Genomic DNA, 20,454 nt, shown 5'->3' with positions numbered 1-20,454 from the left:
TACAATAATATGTATGTAGAAGGTACTGTCCCCTGTAAAGCACTTGTCAGACTTGGATTGTCACTTCCGATCACTGATATAGAGAATTGCTGGACTATTGTGACAATTGAAGGCCCTGTGTTTGACCTCTGTAAAGTCAGTCGACTGCAGCTGCACCATTGTAGATAAATCAGCAGAAAAGAGGAGGAGAGGAGACTCCTCTCTGTGAAATTAGAATGTTGATCTTTCTATCTTTCTAAATTCCACCTTGATATTGCATTCCCCTAAATTTTGGGGATGCGTGGTAACTTTCAAATAGGTCTATAGCTATTTAGGATTTATTAAGGATTGATGGATCCAAGGTGGATTTTTTCAGTGGAGGCTGTACACATGGCCTTTTGAAATAGACAGGCAGGCAACCAGTGGAAGGAGAGCTATCCACAATACATTATATTACATTACGTCATTTAGCAGACGATGTTGTCTAAAGCGACTTACAATAAGTGCATTTTGTCAACAGTTGTCAAACCAACTGTACATCACAGTCTTCATCAGCTAAGCCTTTAGTAAGAATAAGTAGCATTTGTAGAATCAGAGTTTTTTTTATGTTTTATTAAGACAATAGAGAGTAAGATTGGCCATTTAGATCCCAGGACCTCTGAGGTATTTAGTGTGAAGAAAATCTAGAGGACTTGAGGGTGAGTCACAAAGTCCCAAGGGTGCTGCAGTGAAATCAGCAAAAAGAAAAGCAGATCAGCAAGTGAAACAGAAGAACTGATCTTAGACCTGATATCATAAATCTTCTCAACAATAAAGGTTTAACACATTTCACTTCTCTATTTCCAATTTCCACTGACAGAGGATCATTTACTTGTTGTTTTGTTTCTTGTTGTTTCCATTGTATACATCATATAATTTTATTTTCTCGGTGAGGTAATTTTTATAAGCAAAACCTAAGATCTGGCTTTAATCTGAGCCATGATGGCGGTTAGTAAAAAAAGGAAAAGGAGGGCACTCAGACTGAAATTATCTGCACATTTTTCCACTTTTCCAACTCCAAATCTTTTCTTGCATGTGGAAACATTTAATCTGGTTGGTTTTTTTTTTGTTTTTTTTTCACACATTCAAACATTTGAATTTTGTTTGAGCAAATCTTTTTTACACATTCACCCATAGGTGTATTTATGCTAATTAATTTCACAGTTCAAAGATGATAATTCACAAGTCTAAGTTTCAAAACATTTGTGAACATTTTGCAACAAGCTTAAAATCCTTTAGACTCTAATTTGTGCAATAGTGCTGAGACTCTAATGACTGACACCACCAGTCCTATAAAAAGAGCCAGAAAGTCCAACAGTCAGTAAAGTCTGAAAGGGGAAAAACATGTTTGTGATTGAAACAGAAGGCCATGAAATGTCCACATCACTGTGAGAATCCTCCAAAATGATTCACTTGCAGAGCAGCAGCAGAGCATCACTAGGGTTAGGATGAATACCTATTATCCCAAGCAAATATTTGCACATTAACTCATAAGCAGATTTTGCAGGTGAGCCAATCCCCTCCCCAAAAAGGGCTTCTTACATGTTACATCAATAGAACCACAAACGCAAAGCCATGGAAGGAAGCTGCAGGGATGAACTCCAAGTTTCTGTCCTTAAAGGACTGTGCACATATGCTCCAAGGGTCAGCCACACAGCAGCATACATCAAAGGCATTCATTTCTCTCCATACAGTAACATTATCTGTGTATTTCACATTAAAATGTAAGTAACCATTTGTGGGTGTGTTTTTCTTTGCTTTGAACTCTTGTAATGTAAACAAATTCCATGTTGTGGTATGAATCTGACCCCTACAGTACAAACATTTTTCGGTCAGAGATCTTCAAAAATGTTATTTTAATGTGCAAGTGAAGACAGTTTGTGGGTGTGTATGTTGCCACATATCAGGATCCTGACAGTGACAAATGGTAACAAAGCCAAGGTTATAGCAGGAGCCTGACTTCTTCTGAGGCAGATGTGTGCGAATGACCTGTAGACTGCCTGTGACTGTGTTTGTGCGTGCGCGCGTGTGTGTGTGTGTGTGTGTGTTTGTGAGAGAGAGAGAGAGAGAGAGAGAGAGAGAGGGAGAGGGAGAGAAAGAAGATGCAATAGAATTAGAGGTGCCTGTGTACATAAAGTATATTAGAATATGTGTAAATCCATAGAAAAGCCATTTAGATTCTATTATGTGCTGCGCTGTGCTTGGTTGTGTCGAGCTGTGCCTTACTGACACTTCACCGTCATCCTTCACATTTGGACAAGGCTCTGGAACGACCTGCCCAACAAGATCAGGGTAGCCAATTCAGTGTCCTCCATTTAGAGCTGGTTGCTCAGACATGAATTAAGCCTATAGTCCTAGACTAAAAACTTTACACCAATGGAGATCTCCATTGAAAATTAAATCTAGTACTAGTGTAGTCTAGTACTAGTCTAGTAGGTTCCGCCTGCTTTATAACCATATAAGGTAATATGGGCTGGCTTTACCTGCAGGCTCCACCTACAGGGCCCTATAAGGCCCATAGTGCCTCACATGGTCATAAAGCAAGCGGAACCTACAGGGAAAGCCAGCCTATATTGCATTACATGGTCATAATGTCATCAATTATGCACAGGCATTGTGACATCATCAGTTCTGTCTTAAGTCCTTCCCTTGCTGCTGCTATAAATGGGACCGGTAGCGTCAACTAGAGGTTATTCAACCACTGAGTGAGTGAGTGAGTGGTTGAGTGGTTGAGTGAGTGAGTGAGTGAGTGAGTGAGTGAGTGAGTGAGTGAGTGGGTGAGTGGGTGTGCGGGTGAGTGAGTGAGTGAGTGGGTGAGTGAGTGAGTGAGTGGGTGAGTGAGTGAGTGGGTGAGTGAGTGAGTGAGTGGGTGAGTGAGTGGGTGAGTGGGTGAGTGAGTGAGTGAGTGAGTGAGTGAGTGGGTGAGTGAGTGAGTGAGTGGGTGAGTGAGTGGGTGAGTGGGTGAGTGAGTGAGTGAGTGAGTGAGTGAGTGAGTGGGTGAGTGAGTGAGTGAGTGGTTGAGTGAGTGAGTGAGTGAGTGAGTGAGTGAGTGAGTGAGTGAGTGAGTGAGTGGGTGAGTGAGTGAGTGAGTGGGTGAGTGAGTGAGTGAGTGGGTGAGCGGGTGAGTGGTTGAGTGAGTGAGTGGGTGAGCGGGTGTGCGGGTGAGTGAGCGAGCGAGTGAGTGAGTGGATTGAACGAGTACTTCGGCTGACTGTCATAAAGCAGGCGGAGCCTATAGGGAAAGCCAGCCTACAGTATATTGTCTTGCATGGTTATAAAGCTGACAGAGCCTACAGGGAAAGCTCCGCCTGCTTTAGGACCACATAATGCAATATGGGCTGGCTTTCCCTGTAGGCTCCACCTGCTTTTTAACTACACTTAACTAACTACACTTTAACTACATCATTGTCAAAGGTTACAACACAGGTAACCTTTGACAATGATGACCTGCACTCCTCAGTAGCACCAGATAAAGTTCTGTCCTACAGATAGCAGGAAAACCAGCCTAGACTAGTTCCAGAGATGCTAGAGGTGTTTGAGATACTGAAGTAGGAGAGAGTGATCAACTGTATCAAAACCTACACTAACATCTAGCAAAACAAAACCAGAGGATTTATCCACATCAGCCGCTAAAAGCAAGTCATTCATCGCCTTTAGGAGATCCGGCTCTAAACCCAGACTGAAACTTCTCAAAGGTTGTATCTTATGTTGTTAACATATTGCAAGCCAGTTGGATTTGCAAGTCTACAAATCCCGAGGTGCAAAATGTAACTGACAAGATCACAGTTCATTCTGCATATCATAAAATGTGAGCTTGCAAATTCAGTTTCCTCAACAGGTTAACAAGCCTGGCTGTTGTAGTGAGAGTCGAGCCTTTCACAGAGAAATATCCCATGGCTATGTACACAACATTTAGACTGTCATGGTTATCATGGTGAGTACAAAATCATTGGGTGGGAGAGGACTTACTCCAGACAGTTTGGGAAAGTGGCCCTGTTTATCCTTGGATGTGGATTAGATAAACAAGCATCACATTATGAAAACTCTCCACACCACTGGCTACTCCCTCCTCCAGAGACCGGCAATTTATGCTGTCGCTGAGTATATAAATATTTCCCTCTTGCATCCTATTTTCTCTCACTCTGTCTTAGTCTCTGTCTTCTGCCTTCCTTGTGGCCTCCCTCCAACTACTATCCTATAATACCTCAGGTTTTTAAAACTATTTCCATAGCCCTCAAGGGCCTGCACATAGTTTTTCAGTTGTACATGAAGTTTGAACATAAACTTCCTCTCAGTTAAAACTGAGAACTGGTGCTGGAGGAGTAGTATAGCTTTATTACCTATATAGCTTTACCATAGACCGTAAAAATGTGGACATACGCAACTGCAGGGTGGATCTACTCCTCCAGTGCCATTCTGCAGGAAGGGGCCTTTATGAAAGGGGGGAGAAGTCACAGCCAGGGCGTTGATATGTGTAGTCTGGCCAGTAATATGAAACGGGTCCAGACTGATTACAGTTCTCCTGCACACAGGGGAACTGTAATCGGTCAGCCTTGCTTTTGTTTTAGAGAGTGAAACAATCCTAATAATTAAAACAAAACAAAATTGAGAACCTGTATCTCCATTCTGTATTGAGTAATATTTACATAGGTGTAGCTTCCACCTAACAAACAATGAAATGTAATGTAGGCTGCTGTTTAAAACTGAAAATATAGTCTGCTAATAAATGCACACATCGTTCAGCAATGGCCCTGCCCTGACACTGCCTGCACAAGTGTGGACCCAAATGAGGACAATGCAAATCTTTCGTCAGATTAGTGTTTAAGATCAACATGTGGCAGATGGAGAGAGCAGCACTAACAAACTCACTGACAAAAAGGCACAACCCGTGACAAAAGGTGTACCTCTGTACCTTATTTTCTGAAAGCGTATTCTTTGTGCTCCAGAACTGGGATGTTTCCAGCAGAGCTCTTCCAAATTTAAAGAAGAGTGGGTTAGCTTACTGCTGCGTCCTGCAGATAGACAATATCATGAACAAGAGACAGCTACTTTACTGTGGGCAAGACCATCATAATGTCATTTTCAGAACCACAAAATCTGTCACAGTTGTCCATTATAAAAGATGTGAACTGCCTTAAACTGTTTGACTTTTTTTGTCAGGTTGATTCAGCAGTGACTGCTACACTACTCTCAGACAGTTAGTCAGTGTCTGCATTTTTAAACCAACATTGAGTCACCACAGTTCTTCTGCAGAGCTTCAAGATGGTCAAGAATGACGAGCAAATCACTCAAGAAACGCCGACCTTCTCTCGTCTTGTGTCAGCCTGTAAATTCACAGAGCTTTCCCACAGCAGGCAGGTCAAAAGCACAATTAAGCAGGTTTTTCCACAACTTACACTACACATGCTGTTTGTGATTATTCTGATTAACTATAAACCCAATGCTAATGATGTTGGCTCATAAAAGTCAAACTAAGGTAAAATATTTTCAATCTTTTTGGCATAAAGGTCAATGTTACCAAGGGTTCCTCATTCCTTTATAACACAACTATTAACTATTCCAGGATTATAAATAAATTTTTTAGAGTAATGTGTTTAATTAAAATCACAGCCATTCCTAGAATATAATGAGTTGTACTTTGAGTACCATACTGCTAATGAGATAAAGATGAGATATACTTTATTAGTCCCAGAGGGAAACTCAGGCGTCCTATAAAACTATCAGGAAACATAAAAACAACAGCCAGCATCAACAACAATCAAATATGCATACTGTAAATTCCTTCTAACCCTTGCCCCCTTTTAAGACTTTTACTAGGCTGTTTTTATAGACCACTTTAAAAAATAAAAGTTATTTAAGATTCATTGTTGCCTCCTATCAGTTTGAAACCAGTTTCTACCCAGTCCAATTAGCTTGTTAAGCATCTGGGCTTGGAGCAAATTCTGTTATTACCTTTCACCACATACATAGAAAATCCACAAAGTGGAGAATCATTGGCAAAGTGTTTATTGTCAATTATTTCCAATAGACAAATAAAAGACCATTTAGGGAAAATAAAATATTTAATGTTTAAATAAAAAACAAAAGCACAGACCTTGTACTCAAATTGTGTTGGAGACATTCAGAAAATGAGCACAGGCTTGAGATCTGAACACAACCTGCTCTCTCTCCCTCTATTGATTGTACACTGGACAGGAGAAGTTGACAGGAAAGCTTTTAGATTTCATGAAAGGAGCTTCTGAGGTCTGGCAGACAAGCGGCCAAACTATTCCAGTAAGTGTTTAAAGCACCTGTCTGCTGAACTCAGAGCTTTGTACCACTCCTGCAGACTGACAACGTCATGTGGATAAAGTTGGACATCAGTCAGCAGGAAGAGAAGATTGCTTTTTAAAAAACAATTTGTAACCGTATTTGACCAGATTCAGTGTTTTTTTTTTTTCACGTTTTGAAATCAGACTTGGGTTACAGGTCTTGAAAATATATTTATTTTGTTGTTGTGTAAACTGGCCTTTATCTTATTCTTGTCAGCAAATACCTTGACATTTTTTGGCTGGACCATTACACCAGGCCAACAATAAGATCAGAATCAGAATAACTCATCAGTTGTGTGAAAATGGCTGCCGCCTTGATTGAGGTTATTATCCATCTGATAATTCAACATAAATATGGACATTTCCTCTTCATCAACCTTGCTGTTTTGGAAAAGTTTGGCACATGTTGCACTGTGGCCAGCAGCGAACAATAATGTCAATCAAGAAGGCGGCCATCTTCATGCACTTAGTCCATTATGAAACCCAGAGAGGTACTTCAAGGCCACTGCATGTTTTCTCACATGCATCTGATCCAGATGCTGACAAGGATTATTTTCAGATTAGGACAATATGTAAGGTGTGGACATGAAAAACAGAGAAAATTCCCTTATGATCAAAAACAGATAAAAGCAATAAGTGGCGATGTGAAGGAAAAAAAAAAAAAATCACCCATAACATATTTACCTTCATACACAAATGAGTACACTACCAAAGGACATGAACCACAAGGCTACTGGCCCTCAGCAAAACCAGCGACGACGTCGACATGCAAGCTTAATCATTTTTAGCCATGATTAGGATTCAATCAGTCTGGAGTAACCGATCTGGCCCCAGTCCAATTGAAAAGTGGTAGTGACTTTCAAACTCATATACACAGTTCATCCAATGATCGATCAAAATTTCATTTGGTTCCGATTAGGCAGCTCATCCAGTTGTAGCCTGCATGTAAACATATTCGCTGCCAGCCACAGCTCAGTGGGACATTACAGACAATATTCACATCAGTAACGCTGCATCAGCTATCGACAAACGTAGACTCGGCAGCACACTACCACATAATGCAAGGTAACGCTCTGGGACACGGAGAAAAGCAGCCAGCCTCAAAGTAGCACTGAAGACAAGAACAAGGTACCGTTGATAAATCAACACAGTATAGCAAGTCATTAAATCACAGTGTTAAAAAAAAAAAGATACAAAAACGTTTTTCTAGAAAAATATACTGTTAAATATACAGGACATGCATGTTAGAAATATATGACGGACCAAAGACAAGACTTCTGAAAACAAATATTTCCACAAGCAAAAAAGAAAATAAAAATACATTGTTAACCCTGTATTATCAGCATTAAATGTTCAACTTTTGTCATTAATCTAAATTCAAGTTTATTTTGTATCTTTTAAACACTTCATCTTTCAAATGGGCAGACGTGATAAAACATTATGAGGGGAAACGGGCATGACTACGGAGACAAAGTCCTCTAGTCACAAAACCAAATTCAAACAAAAGCCTTATTGTTCATCAGTGTGGTCTTTAGTGATTTGATTCCTAGGGCAAAGATTACTCTACAATGTGGGACATGTCAAGAGTGTGAGGTTGTGCGTCCACCAGGGATTTCTGTTAGTGGCACTGGCCGGATTCTTTATCTTGTGGTTTACAAAGCAGAGGAAAGACTTGACTGACCGGGCAGCGGAGCATGTTGCAGTGCAGGAAAGTAAAAACAACATTACTGTGACTTAATTCCTAGCAAAAGACCGCCACACTTCACATACGTTCTCTAGACTGGAGCTACTGTAGGAGTAGTGCTTCCACAGGTAGCTATGGAGTGCTGCTGGCTTTAAAAAACAAAACAAAGGGCATGATGTGTGCTATCTTGGGGCTGTGATTGTCTGGACTGATTTCAGAGGTGAGAAGGGACATGCGGCATTCTGACCAGTTCCCCTATCTGTAAATTACTCACATATGTCACTATAGATAATTATGGCGTCAACGCGACACCATGGATATGATGCACACCGTACCAATACCACTAATCACATTCACGTGGAAATACAATTATAGACCACAATCACGTGCTATCAGGGTCCAGAACTGACCAGATGCAATCTATTTGTCTTAGCCATTAAAAATTAAGGATATATTACCAAAAACGTACACATAAACCAAATATATATAATTTCTTACCATTTTTAAAACATCTGTATTCAAAATACATTAATATTCTTTTTCAAGTCAAACCTACGAAATTGTCTTTGGTTAAGAAAAATAGCTATTAAAATCTACAGGCTATAAATGTTATTGTACAGGAATGAAACAAGAATGTATTCAAGATCATGTAACTGATCAATATGGGGAATGCTGATACCATGTATCTAATCATTTCCATCTGGAAGGCTCCAAATATTTAAAGTGCTTCTGCATTATTCCCTCAGCATTGGATGTGAAAGAAATTGTTAAACATCCATCAAAGTAAGGCAGATCGGTTCTTATCTACTTAACTGTACTATATTTGTTCAGGAGAAGAAGGACACAAAAATAGTAGAGAAAGATAAAGTTGTCTGGGGGGGGAAAGGAGGACAATCCCTTAGAAAGATGATGATTATCAATGTCTGCTGTCAGGACAGACCTCACAGCAAGACTGTAAAAGATTGTGAAAGCATCATAACGGTTGTTGATATAAAACTGGGTGAATAAAAATATTTTTAGCAGCCTATTCACACATCAACTAATGATGTCTTTTTTTCACACAACTGTAGGCAAAGAAATAGAGACATTACTGAGACTACACAAATCAAGACAAGGAACGAGAGCGCAGTCTCTCGACATGGGACCTGCGGTGTGTGTGTAGGGGGAGGGAAGGAGACGAGGCGACATTCTGCAAAAGGAAAACAAAAACATTTCTATGCGAGGACCGACGAGAGATCCTGGAGAGGGTCAGGAGATGGTTCTACTTCCTGTGCTTAGGCTTCCACTTCTGCGGTGGAGCGATGACTTCTGGGGGTTGGGGGGGGGGGGGAGCGTTGCTCTCGGTTCTCCCGGACACACGGCGGGGCATTCTCTCCGGGACGACTCCTGGGGCTCCTGTGGGACGCCAGTGTGTCACTGTGGCGCTGCGCGTGGCGCACTGCCACCTGCTGGTGTGGCTGTCTCAGGCCAGACCCGCCTGCACCGGTTAAGAGGTTTTCCCCACTATCGGGTTGTCCCTGTAACAGAAAGGAAAACCAAGGTGGGTGTGTATCTTTGTGTGTGTGTGTGTGTGTTTACCTCGCTCTGAGCGCCTGGTGCATCTGGACTTACAGGCTGCCGTACTGCGCTGTGGGGTCGCTCCGCATGTTGTGCTGCCTCTGTAGGTCCTCCATGGTGTTGCGGAGGTGTTTGAGGGTGCGAAAGGTCTCTTTGGGGTCCTGAATGGTGAACTTGGAGTAGTCGTCCTGTTCCCGCGGAGGGCCCTGGTACACGGCCAGACTGGCACATGCATCTAGGGAGAGGACACACACACTGTCATTATGCATCACAGTCACACAGGCTGCTGTATGTTTCAAAAGTTGGACTTGAACACATCTGTATAAACACATGTATACATCATTATCAGAGATCACACATTGGTTTGGGCCAGTTTTGGGGCAGTTTTTTTGATTTGTGACTACAAATACAACCATCAAACCTTTATCACCTCGATAACCCACACATTCTGTCTGGCCTACAGACTATATATTACATGTATAGACATTTCACATGAAGAGATACAGGCCAAGAGGAGACACTGACCCTCCATGTTCTGGAGCTTGGCATCATTCGAAGAGAGGAGGGAGAAGATTCTCTCCGTCTCCCGGTCACAGTCTATATCCAGCTGTAGGTTGACCAGCATGGTGCTGAAACAGGAGAGAACAGATAGGGTAACGAAATCTTGGCCAGGGGTGAACAGAAGAGAGTAGAGAAAAAGATAATATTTTCATGTTTAAAAGAGAGAAATCCTACGAGGCTCGAGTATATTTTCTATGAGCCCTGTATATTTAAAAAACAGTAACAGCAAATACACAGACAGATACAGCAGGCTAGAATAAAATTAAATGTATTAAAACTACTAAATGTATTAAAATGTATTCTGTATTAAAACAGAACAGAGCTTACTGTCAAGCCAAATCGCTATAGCATTGTCTTTGTCTAAAGGAAAGTCCTTGAAAATAAGTATATAAAAATAAAAAAAACAGAATATAGAAATGTGGTTGAAATGTTTTAGATTTAGGACTAAGATGCGTATTTAGTAGGGGTCGAAATACATAGTAAATGCTGTTGTAAATTTTTTTCCCTTTAATTAGCAAAAATCTGACTTGTTAACAAGCCAAGAAACGGCTTGGCCAAAATGCCTGATGACAGCATAATAAAAACAAACATACACATGCCCATAGTGTAGTAAAATTTGTGTGTGGTCTTAACTCCAATTTTGTGTGAGATGAATGCAACTGTGGTTCTGGAGCTCTCTAGTTTTACTCTCTGTAACTGTGTACTTTGATTAAATAGTTGCACACTTGTTATCAAAATGGAGGTTTCTTTGAAACATGGAGTTTTCTGTATAAAGTCCAGAATAACGGGGGCAGTGACAGTCGGCTTCAACCCATTCTGTAGCTTAAAGATAGGCTGCTTCAATGCTTTGACACTCTTCTCCTTGTTGTTATTTGAATAGACCGGTTTATTTCCACAGGCAAACAGCATTGTGCAATTGTTCTCAAACAGCAGACCTGAATGATGCAGCTGTAGAGATTTCTTGCTTTGGGCTGTTTTCCTTTTGCCATTTTAGAGACTTGCTTTTGAATATTTGTGTGTTCTTATGTCTGCTCTTTCTAAACAAAATAACTGCTTTCATTCCTCATATCTCTAGGCTGAGACTAAGCAATAATGCAATGTGCGTGGTTGTTTGCTGCTCTATTCTGTGAAAAATTTACCCCTAGTGGCTGGGTTTCAAAACAGTGACTGGTGAACAATTAAAGAAGTTGACTTTATGAGGTTTACAGAGCGGTCCAAACAATTGGCAAGAATACAGAAGTTTGAAATATGGGCTAGTTACTTAATTTCGTGTGTTTGTGGCGATGATGATGCGGAGAGAGACTCACGTTGTGCAGGGCTTGCAGCCTGGAGCGTTGTCACTCAGGCTTTTGCAGCACTGCCAGGCTCCAGCGCCGTAGTTTGACGGATGGAAGTTGGCGAGCCGACCCTCATTACAGCGACTGACCTGGCTCAGGACCTCCATCCACTCACTGGCTTCCACGCAGTTTCCTGCTTGCACATACAGCGGCTTCTCTGCATGGACCACCTGAAACATCTGACACAACAGAGAAACAGAGCAGTCAGTGGCCGAATCTTCAGGTGCGCACTCTGCCCTCCTGGACTTTTATTGATCTAGGAAATGTATCAGGCAAGTCTGGAAGTACGCACACACACACACAATGTAGTTTCAGACATGTATCGCATGCATACCAGCCAATATTGATCATATTTTTCACTGACAACACATCAACACGTCTATGGCCTGCGGGCCTAAAAACCCTTCAACAGCCACTTTTCCACAACAGAAATGTGGAGAAATTTAGTGACATAATAAATAATTAGGTTAGACCCTGTGGTAAAGTCCAGGCTAAGAAACCCACTCACATTCATTTCGTACAGGGTCAACAAACCATCAAGGGACAACCAATACAATAAGTCATGATTTGTGTATTTTAACAGGAGGATCCCCACTGAGACCCAAGTCTCCATTGCAAGGAGGCCCTACTTACGAAGTGATGACTAGGTGTGTGGGGAGGGACTGGCTTACATTTTTGCGGTTAAAGGCACTTTCATCCAGCTTCTCCACTGCCCGGATATTTTTGACATTGATGGTGCAGAGGGCCTCTTTCCCTGGAAAGCAGAAGGCATGTTGTTAGGTTTATGTTCAAGAACAATAAATTTATCATATTTTTCCAGTCAAAATGTTTGTTTTCCAGATGTTTAAGACCAGTCCGGCCCACAGGACTGATTTCCTGTTCCCCTTTTGTGGAATACATATTTGACCAGGGCTATTAATACAATTGGCAACATCTTGCTTCATTGTTACAAGGGTTTTAAAGAGGAAAGCAATGGATGATTTCAGGGTCCAAAAAGCAAAATGGGGTGCTGTAATAATATAGACTGAGCACATGATCTGAGCCTCACACCAGCTTCCATTGGTCTTGAAACTTGCAATTTTTGTCACCCATCTTGACATCCACAGTGGAGGAATTTTGACTATGAGAGGCCAGTTTGGTTGCCGCATATTTAAGTTTATGTATTCTTGTTTTAAGGAATATTTCAAATGTTTAGTTGCTAATCAAAGTTTCTGTCCGTCTCAGCCCAAATTTGATGACCGTGGCCAAGATGGGGCAGGGCCAGGACAAAAACCCCCACCAAAGTTTAATGACCACCAATTATTTTCTGTATGACTAGTAATTCATCATCGTCAGCCCCAAACATTTATCATTTCACTTCTTATCTTTGTCACTGTCTCTGTACTTCAGTACATTCTTGCACTGAAGCACAGAGACTGGCAAGGGGGTGAGTAGTTTGCAACTTGATTTGTAAATTTGCAAGTTTGTATAAGTTGACCAATGATTTAGAAGTAGTACTCCCATAATTAGAAGTTTGATAAATGCTGGTCCTGATTGTGAGCTTCCTGCTCCATGGAGGTAGCAGGACGAGGCTGCATCGTACGCATGCACACACACTTTTTGCATGACCCACATTTCTGGGATCTGACCCATAAACCACTTATAGTGAGGTCAAGGAAAGCCAACATAGCAGCTAAAAATGTCAAGAATCATTGCAGCAGTGGCAGGTGTCTCCAGTGTAGCGAGAATACCGGAGAAGCCATTCTTTAAACCCACAGCAAAAGACATCCTCAAGGGTATCATGAATTTTATAAACCCCCCCCCCCGCCAAAAAAAAAAAACCCCAGAAGAAAATGTTGAGATTGCCAACTGCCCCAGTGGTTATGATCACCATAAGAGCATAGCAGCCAATAAAGCAAGGCCAGCTATGCTTCAAGTGTATTACGGTAATATCAGCATGATTTGAGAATGTCTTTCAGCAGTCGGATTGATTAGCTGAAACTATGTAACAGTAAACAGTTTAACAACAAAAGTAACATTAAGTATACATGAATGACAAGTTTTTTCATCCAATGTTTTCACATCAAGATTGTTACCAAGTATGGACAAGACAGATACTTGTCTGTATCTTAAGTTCTTTTGGTCCTCCTTGTTCTCTGCCATCTCCAACTTGGATTTCAGACACGTTATCCAACAACAGATGGAAAATGTATTCTGGAATGAGAATGGTATGAGACGACAGAGGGTGAACTTACCTTTGTGTTTGTGGTAGGAGAGCTCCCTGTTGGTCACCCTGAGCCATCTCTTCTTGAAGTTTCTCTTGCCAATGCGTTTCCTCCCCTGGGCTCGTTTCTGCACTTCCCTATGGAGACACACACGACAAGGATTCAAAGGCTGAGCAAGTAAACAAAATAAACAGGACCAGAGTAATTTAACTCACATCAGTGCTCTTCTGTTCCATTGATGTTTGAATAAAAAACATCCAGGTGGACATAAAATGTACTGTACATGTTACTGATTTGAGATAAGAGTTATGTTCTAAGGCTGAACGCTGAGCCATGACTCTCGTTACATTGGGACACTCAAATTTCAGAAACAATTAAATTACAATATTGCCTGGCACAATGGCCAATTTGACTGTTTCAAAATGGCAGTCCCTGCCTGGCTTCAATTCAGGCATTCTCAAACACCTCCTCAAATTGATTGAGTAGATGGTGATTCATATTTGACTCACAGCTGGTCCTAATATGTCATTACCGAAGCAGAAGACAACCATCACCAGCTAAAAGATTACCATTGTCTGAACCCCCATGTTTTAGGATTTGTAGATCAAAGCCATGAAAAACCATGTCCGTCAAAGCCATAAACCTCCTCAGTAATAAATGCCAAGGAAGCTATGTAGTCTTTCTTCATGTTAAAGGCGAGTACTGCTTCATGTCGAGGGATCATGTTTTGAGGGATTATTTCCTGGCGGAGACTTCCATTGCTTCCTGTGGGTGTCATTAAAGTAAGCGGAGCATAACGTAATGCAGCGCAGTGTGGAAACACTCAAATGGGGCACAATGAAATAATGATCCAACAGAAAAACTTTGACAAAAACAAATTAAGGCTTCATGTTAACATGATGGATTATCTAGCTTGGGCAATTGTCAAGTCTGTGGAAGCTGTCTTTCATACTGTACAAAATAAATGGCAGCTAATGGCTTCTTCTGAAGAGAGAGAAACAAGCCCCGATATCTACAGCTACACTGACTGTGTGCAGACTCCACCAGGAATAATGTACAGGAGAGGGCCAATCTAGACGATTGGCACAAACTAAAAAAAACAAAACAACAACAAAAAAAACACCAGTATTATCCTTCAACAAGGCTCTGCAGACTTTAAACTTCACTCTTTGTCTCGTCTCCCCTCCCCTTTGATCTTGGAGCCACTCACCCCTCCTTGAGAACCACGGCGTCCTCCACCCCACTGGACTCCTTGCTGATGTTCGAGGAGATCTCATCAAGAAACTGGATATAGAATTGACAGGGAAACCAGTGCTACCCATTAGAAATGACAAATAAAAATAAACAAACATTCACATGCTACTGTGTGCTTTGAGTACCATCCATTAAAAAAAAAACATATATACACACCTTTTTAACTTTTTCAATACACTTGTCTTCTTGGAATGATTTGAAGAAGTCATACATGTAGGTTTCTTTGAAACTTGACTGAAGAGAGAGAAAATAAAGACTTAATTCAACATGTGAAAGCTGTTAAAACGCTGCATTTGATAATATTTCTGAGCTCATAAGGTTATCCCTTTGCTCTTATTAGTTGAGCATATATCTTCATAGTATTGTTATACACGTACTGTTGATCTTACCAGCTTTTTGGACAAGCTGCCCCAGCTGCCTAGAGTCTGGATGGTTTTAGAGATGAGTGTGAGTGTGCGGATAATCTCAGGATCCTGGAATAAAAGAAAATGTGCAATGACAACAATGTATAGGCCACATGTCTCATGAATTTGGTCTGTATTCATTCCATGGTTAGTTATGGTGCCACAGTCTAAAATGCTGATTTAAAAGGTCTTTGTACATCGTCAAGAAAATATCTTGGGAACAGACTATACAGATGACATGTGGGCCAAATAGCATTTGTAAATAATCATTTTGTCAAGAATAAATGAAATTTTCATTTGTTTTAACCTGTATAGAGTACCAGACAGTTGAGGCGTAGTGCATGGGACAATTCGAATAGAAGTCATACATCTATAAAACTATAAAAAGGTACACTAAAATTACTTTCAAATGCTTTGTGGTGATTTTCTGAACTTTCTGGTCCCATATGGCAAGCCCCAAGCATTTTGCACCCATCCAATTCAACTTAACCTCAAAAAAATGTATCTAGACTGAAACACCTCTAACTACGAGGAGCCTGAAGAGGCAGGTTTACCTTGGTTTACAGATGACATGCACACAGCTTGAGCGTAAGTGGCACTTGTCAAAAATCACCTGTAAACCATGTCCCGATATCTAGCTCTTCTTTCATGGCAAATGATTTAATTAGGGACCTCAAAATGGTGCTAACTGCTCTATGGAAAGTCCATTTACACTCGTCAAGGCCTCAAACGTATTTCCTAAGTTTGAGACTATTACACTGGCTACCTTTTCTGAGCTAGTATATGCTGCTAAACCCACAACCTGTACACTCATCTCCCTGCTGAATTTATTAAAAAACTTCTGATTTTAGGCACCCCCCAGATAAAAATCTGACTAGACAGAGAGGATAATGTGTCAGAGTTTGGAAAGATATCTTATGCACAAGAAAGTTACCATTTTCATGGTTTCTGTTTGATGTTTTAATGCATTTCAATAATCCAAACATTCTACTTGACTAAAAGACACCTTCAATCATGACGGCAGGGTCAAGCACTTACAGGATGATGGGAACGGAGTTGGAAGGAGTGCGGAGAAAGAACAGCGACAGCAAAGAACCGCAGGAACACAAAGCTGCTGACAGCTGAGTACTGCACGTGTGGATCGGCTGCGGAGGGAGAGAGAAACAACGTAGTCAGAACTGAACATGATCCACTGGATTCTGAGTCATCATATTCATTTCAATCAAGTTCATAAGATCAATAAGGATAAAGCCTAGTGTACCACACTGGGGATGGCCTTTAAACATTCCAGTGGACAATTAATCTTAATAAACATTTCTAACTTGCATTTAAAAGGTGAAAAATATATAATTAAAAACCCTTTAGAAATCTCAAATGCAACTCCTGTTGATAGTGAGAGGTGTGGCACCACCTTATGGTGGACATATTTACTACAACATGCAGCTCCTCTATAGGTTTGGCAGTTGGATCTGCATAACCAATTGCTCACAACATGGACTCATTTAATTCACTTTTTAGGCTATTTTTTCATTATGTGGGTAAAACAAGCCACTGAACAAGTGCTGTACGCCTAGTTCCAGGCTCCTGTGACAATGCTGTCCTCGCTTGTTTATTTTAACTCTCCTCTAGGTACAAGGACAAGCTTTTCTGAAATGTTCCTTAATGTTGGAATCACAATTCCCCTGGTCCCAGTGCTGGTCCAGCGGTTGGTCCAACAATGTGGCGACACCACACAGCAGCCTCTTTTACTGGCTCTATCATTCACCTGGGAAGCGTTTGGAGGCCATGTGTCTCAGTGCCCTGAAGACATCACACATCAGCGGGGGACAGTTGGCACTGGACTGGGTGATGGAGGAGAAGACTTTCTGGACATAGCCTTGAAGGTTCTCCTGCAGGGAGAACAGCAAACATTTGAATGACTATTTGTGAGAGAATTCCATTAATCTATTTGTTCATTACCTGATTCTCAATCCTAACCTCAACCCTAACCACTAAGGCTGTGAGTCAGAGTTCAGTCATGTCTGCGTATGTCTTCATAACCAGCTGCACACGATAGTCTTCAGACCTCAGATTTATGTTTGGGCAGCTGTGAGCGTGGGGTGGGTTTCCCCCTGATTCAGACTTGCAACTTAAGTCGTTTTTTGGATTCCTGATACGTGGTCTTAAGTGGCGGTACAATAACTCTAGCAAATATGGTATGGTATTGTGAAGAAAGGCACAATACAATACATCTCAGTTACAGTAAGCCCTAATCTAAAACGAGTTGTCGATATAAATAAGCCAATTAAAATCTCAGCCAATTTCTCATTCATTCCTTTGATTATTTATTTAGTTATTTAGTTATTTCCACATGACATACATGCCCGAGCACCATAATAACCTAATCTGTCAAATATTATTACGTTGATCCTAACATACTTCAACAACAGTGAATTTAACTTTGGGTTAGATCTACTTACATAAATTAAACTCATTTCTATGCATAACTGTGACAAATAATTATACTGACAGTAACTTAAGGCTATCCAAATGAGTGTTGCCTAGAAACAGATCACTGAAGATAGAATCTGATGGTGATATATATATATATATATATATATATATATATATATATATATATATATATATATATATATCTCTATCTATCTATCTATCTATCTATCTATCTATCTATCTATCTATATACACATACATACACATATATATATATATATATATATATATATATATATATATATATACACATACATATATATATATATATATATATATATATATATATATATATATATATATATATATATATATATACACATACATATATATATACACACACACACACACACACACACACACTCATTAGACTGTTGATCTTTATATCTGCATTACATTTGCCTGCTGGCGACGACTGTCAATGTCAGCAATGTTTCTCTCATGTGAAACTGATATTAGAAGATATTAGCCCAGTCCTCCACTTAAACCTAAAATGAGATTAGTCAGTTTTCCTTGATTGGCTGAAGTCAATGAAGAAAACACACCGAATTTAAATTTCTGGCAAAGATGAAACGGGCTACTCATCCTTTCACATCATTCATATTCCAATGGCAGTCCAGCCAAACTGCAGTCGCAAATGGGCTTAACAGGCCTATGACAGCTTAGTGGACTTTTTACATGGCATCAATTTAATAATTTATTTTATTATTTATGCAGCCTGCATTCGTGGCTATTCTTGGTGAGTTAAAGGAATTAAAGTGCACATATCAAACAAAAAAGGCAAACAAAAAAAACAATCCCCAAAAACTGATGACAAAAGCCTGGCATCCCAGGTGGCAGGCACTGCAAACAGCGAACTTGAGAATTCTGGCTGAGAGTTGAGCACTTGCACATCTCAAGTCTGGATAGGAAAAACTTTCACTGTATAACTCCTCTCTTATCTGAGGAACTGACATGCATGACACTCAGCCTAATCACCAAGCCTTAATCTGATCCTATGACTGCTATTCAAGTTTTTCAGTCGTTTGAAAATGAAAAGAACAAAACAAAACAAAACACTCACTCTGGAGTGCTTTCTTCATACACATGAAAGCAACACACACAGTACATGTTGCATAGAATCCCATTCCTCTACAAAAGGAAACTCTAAAAACTTAATCAGCATCGGACCAAACTGGGTGAATTTAGTCTCACACTGGGGAACCAGGACTCATTAAAACACATTCTATCTTGTCATGGAGGGTTAAACTAGAAACAAATCTACGTCCATCTGTGGATCCTTAGTAGACAAGAAACCTCACTGATACAGTGTGAACTGGAGGTCGCAGGTTACCTTGTTGGCCTCCACGTTGTCACCTTCTTTCAGCTTAATTGGGTCAATCTCACATGTTTTGCTGGATTCACAAATCTATGGAAGATTAAAAAAACAAAAGCAAATGATTGAAAGCCAGGCCCAATCAATTAGTGTGTAAATGAACAAAGGCTGAGTCTTGTTGGCTGTGGCAGATTTATCCCTATTCTCATGAAATCAGAATGTCAACAACAGGAGATGATTAGTCACAGGACTGCAGACATTCAGAATCAGAATTCAGTTATTATTGTTTTCATTTTCAGAGATCTTTCTGTGGTGAAGTGAAAGGGTAGATGAACCTGAGCTTTAAAGTTTCATGATCATTCTGTAAGACAAAGCAAATCAACTGAATATCCAAAAAGTTAAACTAAAAGCAAATTTCCCATAGTCTCAATAATTAAGAATACGAACGGGTGAGTAAACTGCCCAGTGCTTTATTAAAAAAAGGACAACTTGAAACATCTGCTTGTTTGTCACATTATGTGGTGAAAAGGCAGCTGTTAGAGTGCAGTTTCCTACATCAACCTCAGTGACTCATCCTGGCTCCTATACTGGATGTGTGTATGTTTCCTTGTTGCTCATACCTCATCTAGTACAGTCTTCAGGGTGGCGGTAAGGTAATTCTTGCCCACAATCTTCATCATGTCGTCGATGCAGCGGGTTGCCAGCGAGTTTCCACGAAATATGGTGTTGGCCTCCCTGTATGGACACAGGAATATTATGATCAACCACACTTTATAACAATTATATTTCTTCCCAACTTACATTATACACGGATCATTTCCTAACTCAATAACATTGACAGTTTTCAATTTGTTTTGAACTCTCTGACTTCAAGTATAGAGACCATACTAATAAATGATGCCTCATTGTGCATGTGCATAAGGGCATTTAGCCTAGATGTTAGTGCTAAAGTTAAGGTTGGGGAAGCATAGTATAGTAATTCAACCATATGCATGTACTTGCACTGTGTACTTGCATGTCTGTGTGTCTGGACGTGCATGCGTACACGTCACTGTGTATGTGTGCATGTGTGTGTGAACTCACTGCGTGTTCTCCAGCTCCAGGGCAGCCACGGCAGAGACAAAAGGCACCAAGCGGTTGTGGTGGAGCAGCAGCCGAACCACGGGCAGAATGGCCTCGTATCGCTCTCTAAAGATGTCCCCCAGGATGTGTGCTGCTGACGCCGAGATGGGCTGACGGAGGCAAAGACAAAGACAGCGAGGTGAGGGGGAGAGAGAAATATACAAATGGATGGGATAATGAAGGGGAAAGAAAGG

At 40.6% G+C, this 20,454-nt stretch overlaps 1 protein-coding gene across 1 annotated transcript in view; it reads right to left on the bottom strand.

The window, feature by feature from the left end:
• Positions 1 to 6,487: 6,487 nt before the first annotated feature.
• The window catches only part of rasa2 (RAS p21 protein activator 2), a 34,351-nt gene continuing 20,384 nt past the window's right edge, over positions 6,488 to 20,454 (bottom strand). Inside the window, exons 11-24 of the mRNA XM_071925502.2 lie at positions 20,222 to 20,370; positions 19,759 to 19,873; positions 19,157 to 19,231; positions 17,096 to 17,219; positions 16,369 to 16,475; positions 15,316 to 15,399; positions 15,083 to 15,160; positions 14,883 to 14,956; positions 13,703 to 13,809; positions 12,140 to 12,222; positions 11,439 to 11,647; positions 10,096 to 10,199; positions 9,625 to 9,805; positions 6,488 to 9,530 (exon numbers count right to left, since the gene is read on the bottom strand). Of these exons, the coding sequence (XP_071781603.1) occupies positions 9,500 to 9,530; positions 9,625 to 9,805; positions 10,096 to 10,199; positions 11,439 to 11,647; positions 12,140 to 12,222; positions 13,703 to 13,809; positions 14,883 to 14,956; positions 15,083 to 15,160; positions 15,316 to 15,399; positions 16,369 to 16,475; positions 17,096 to 17,219; positions 19,157 to 19,231; positions 19,759 to 19,873; positions 20,222 to 20,370 (1,521 nt within the window). The 3' untranslated portion in view covers positions 6,488 to 9,499. The remainder of the gene's footprint in view (positions 9,531 to 9,624; positions 9,806 to 10,095; positions 10,200 to 11,438; positions 11,648 to 12,139; positions 12,223 to 13,702; positions 13,810 to 14,882; positions 14,957 to 15,082; positions 15,161 to 15,315; positions 15,400 to 16,368; positions 16,476 to 17,095; positions 17,220 to 19,156; positions 19,232 to 19,758; positions 19,874 to 20,221; positions 20,371 to 20,454) is intronic.

Source organism: Centroberyx gerrardi, chromosome 6 (assembly GCF_048128805.1).
Source record: "Centroberyx gerrardi isolate f3 chromosome 6, fCenGer3.hap1.cur.20231027, whole genome shotgun sequence".
In the NCBI taxonomy this organism is placed as follows: Eukaryota; Metazoa; Chordata; class Actinopteri; order Beryciformes; family Berycidae; genus Centroberyx; species Centroberyx gerrardi.
The sequence above is the reverse complement of the archived record's forward strand: the minus strand, read 5'-3'. Positions and strand labels throughout refer to the sequence as shown.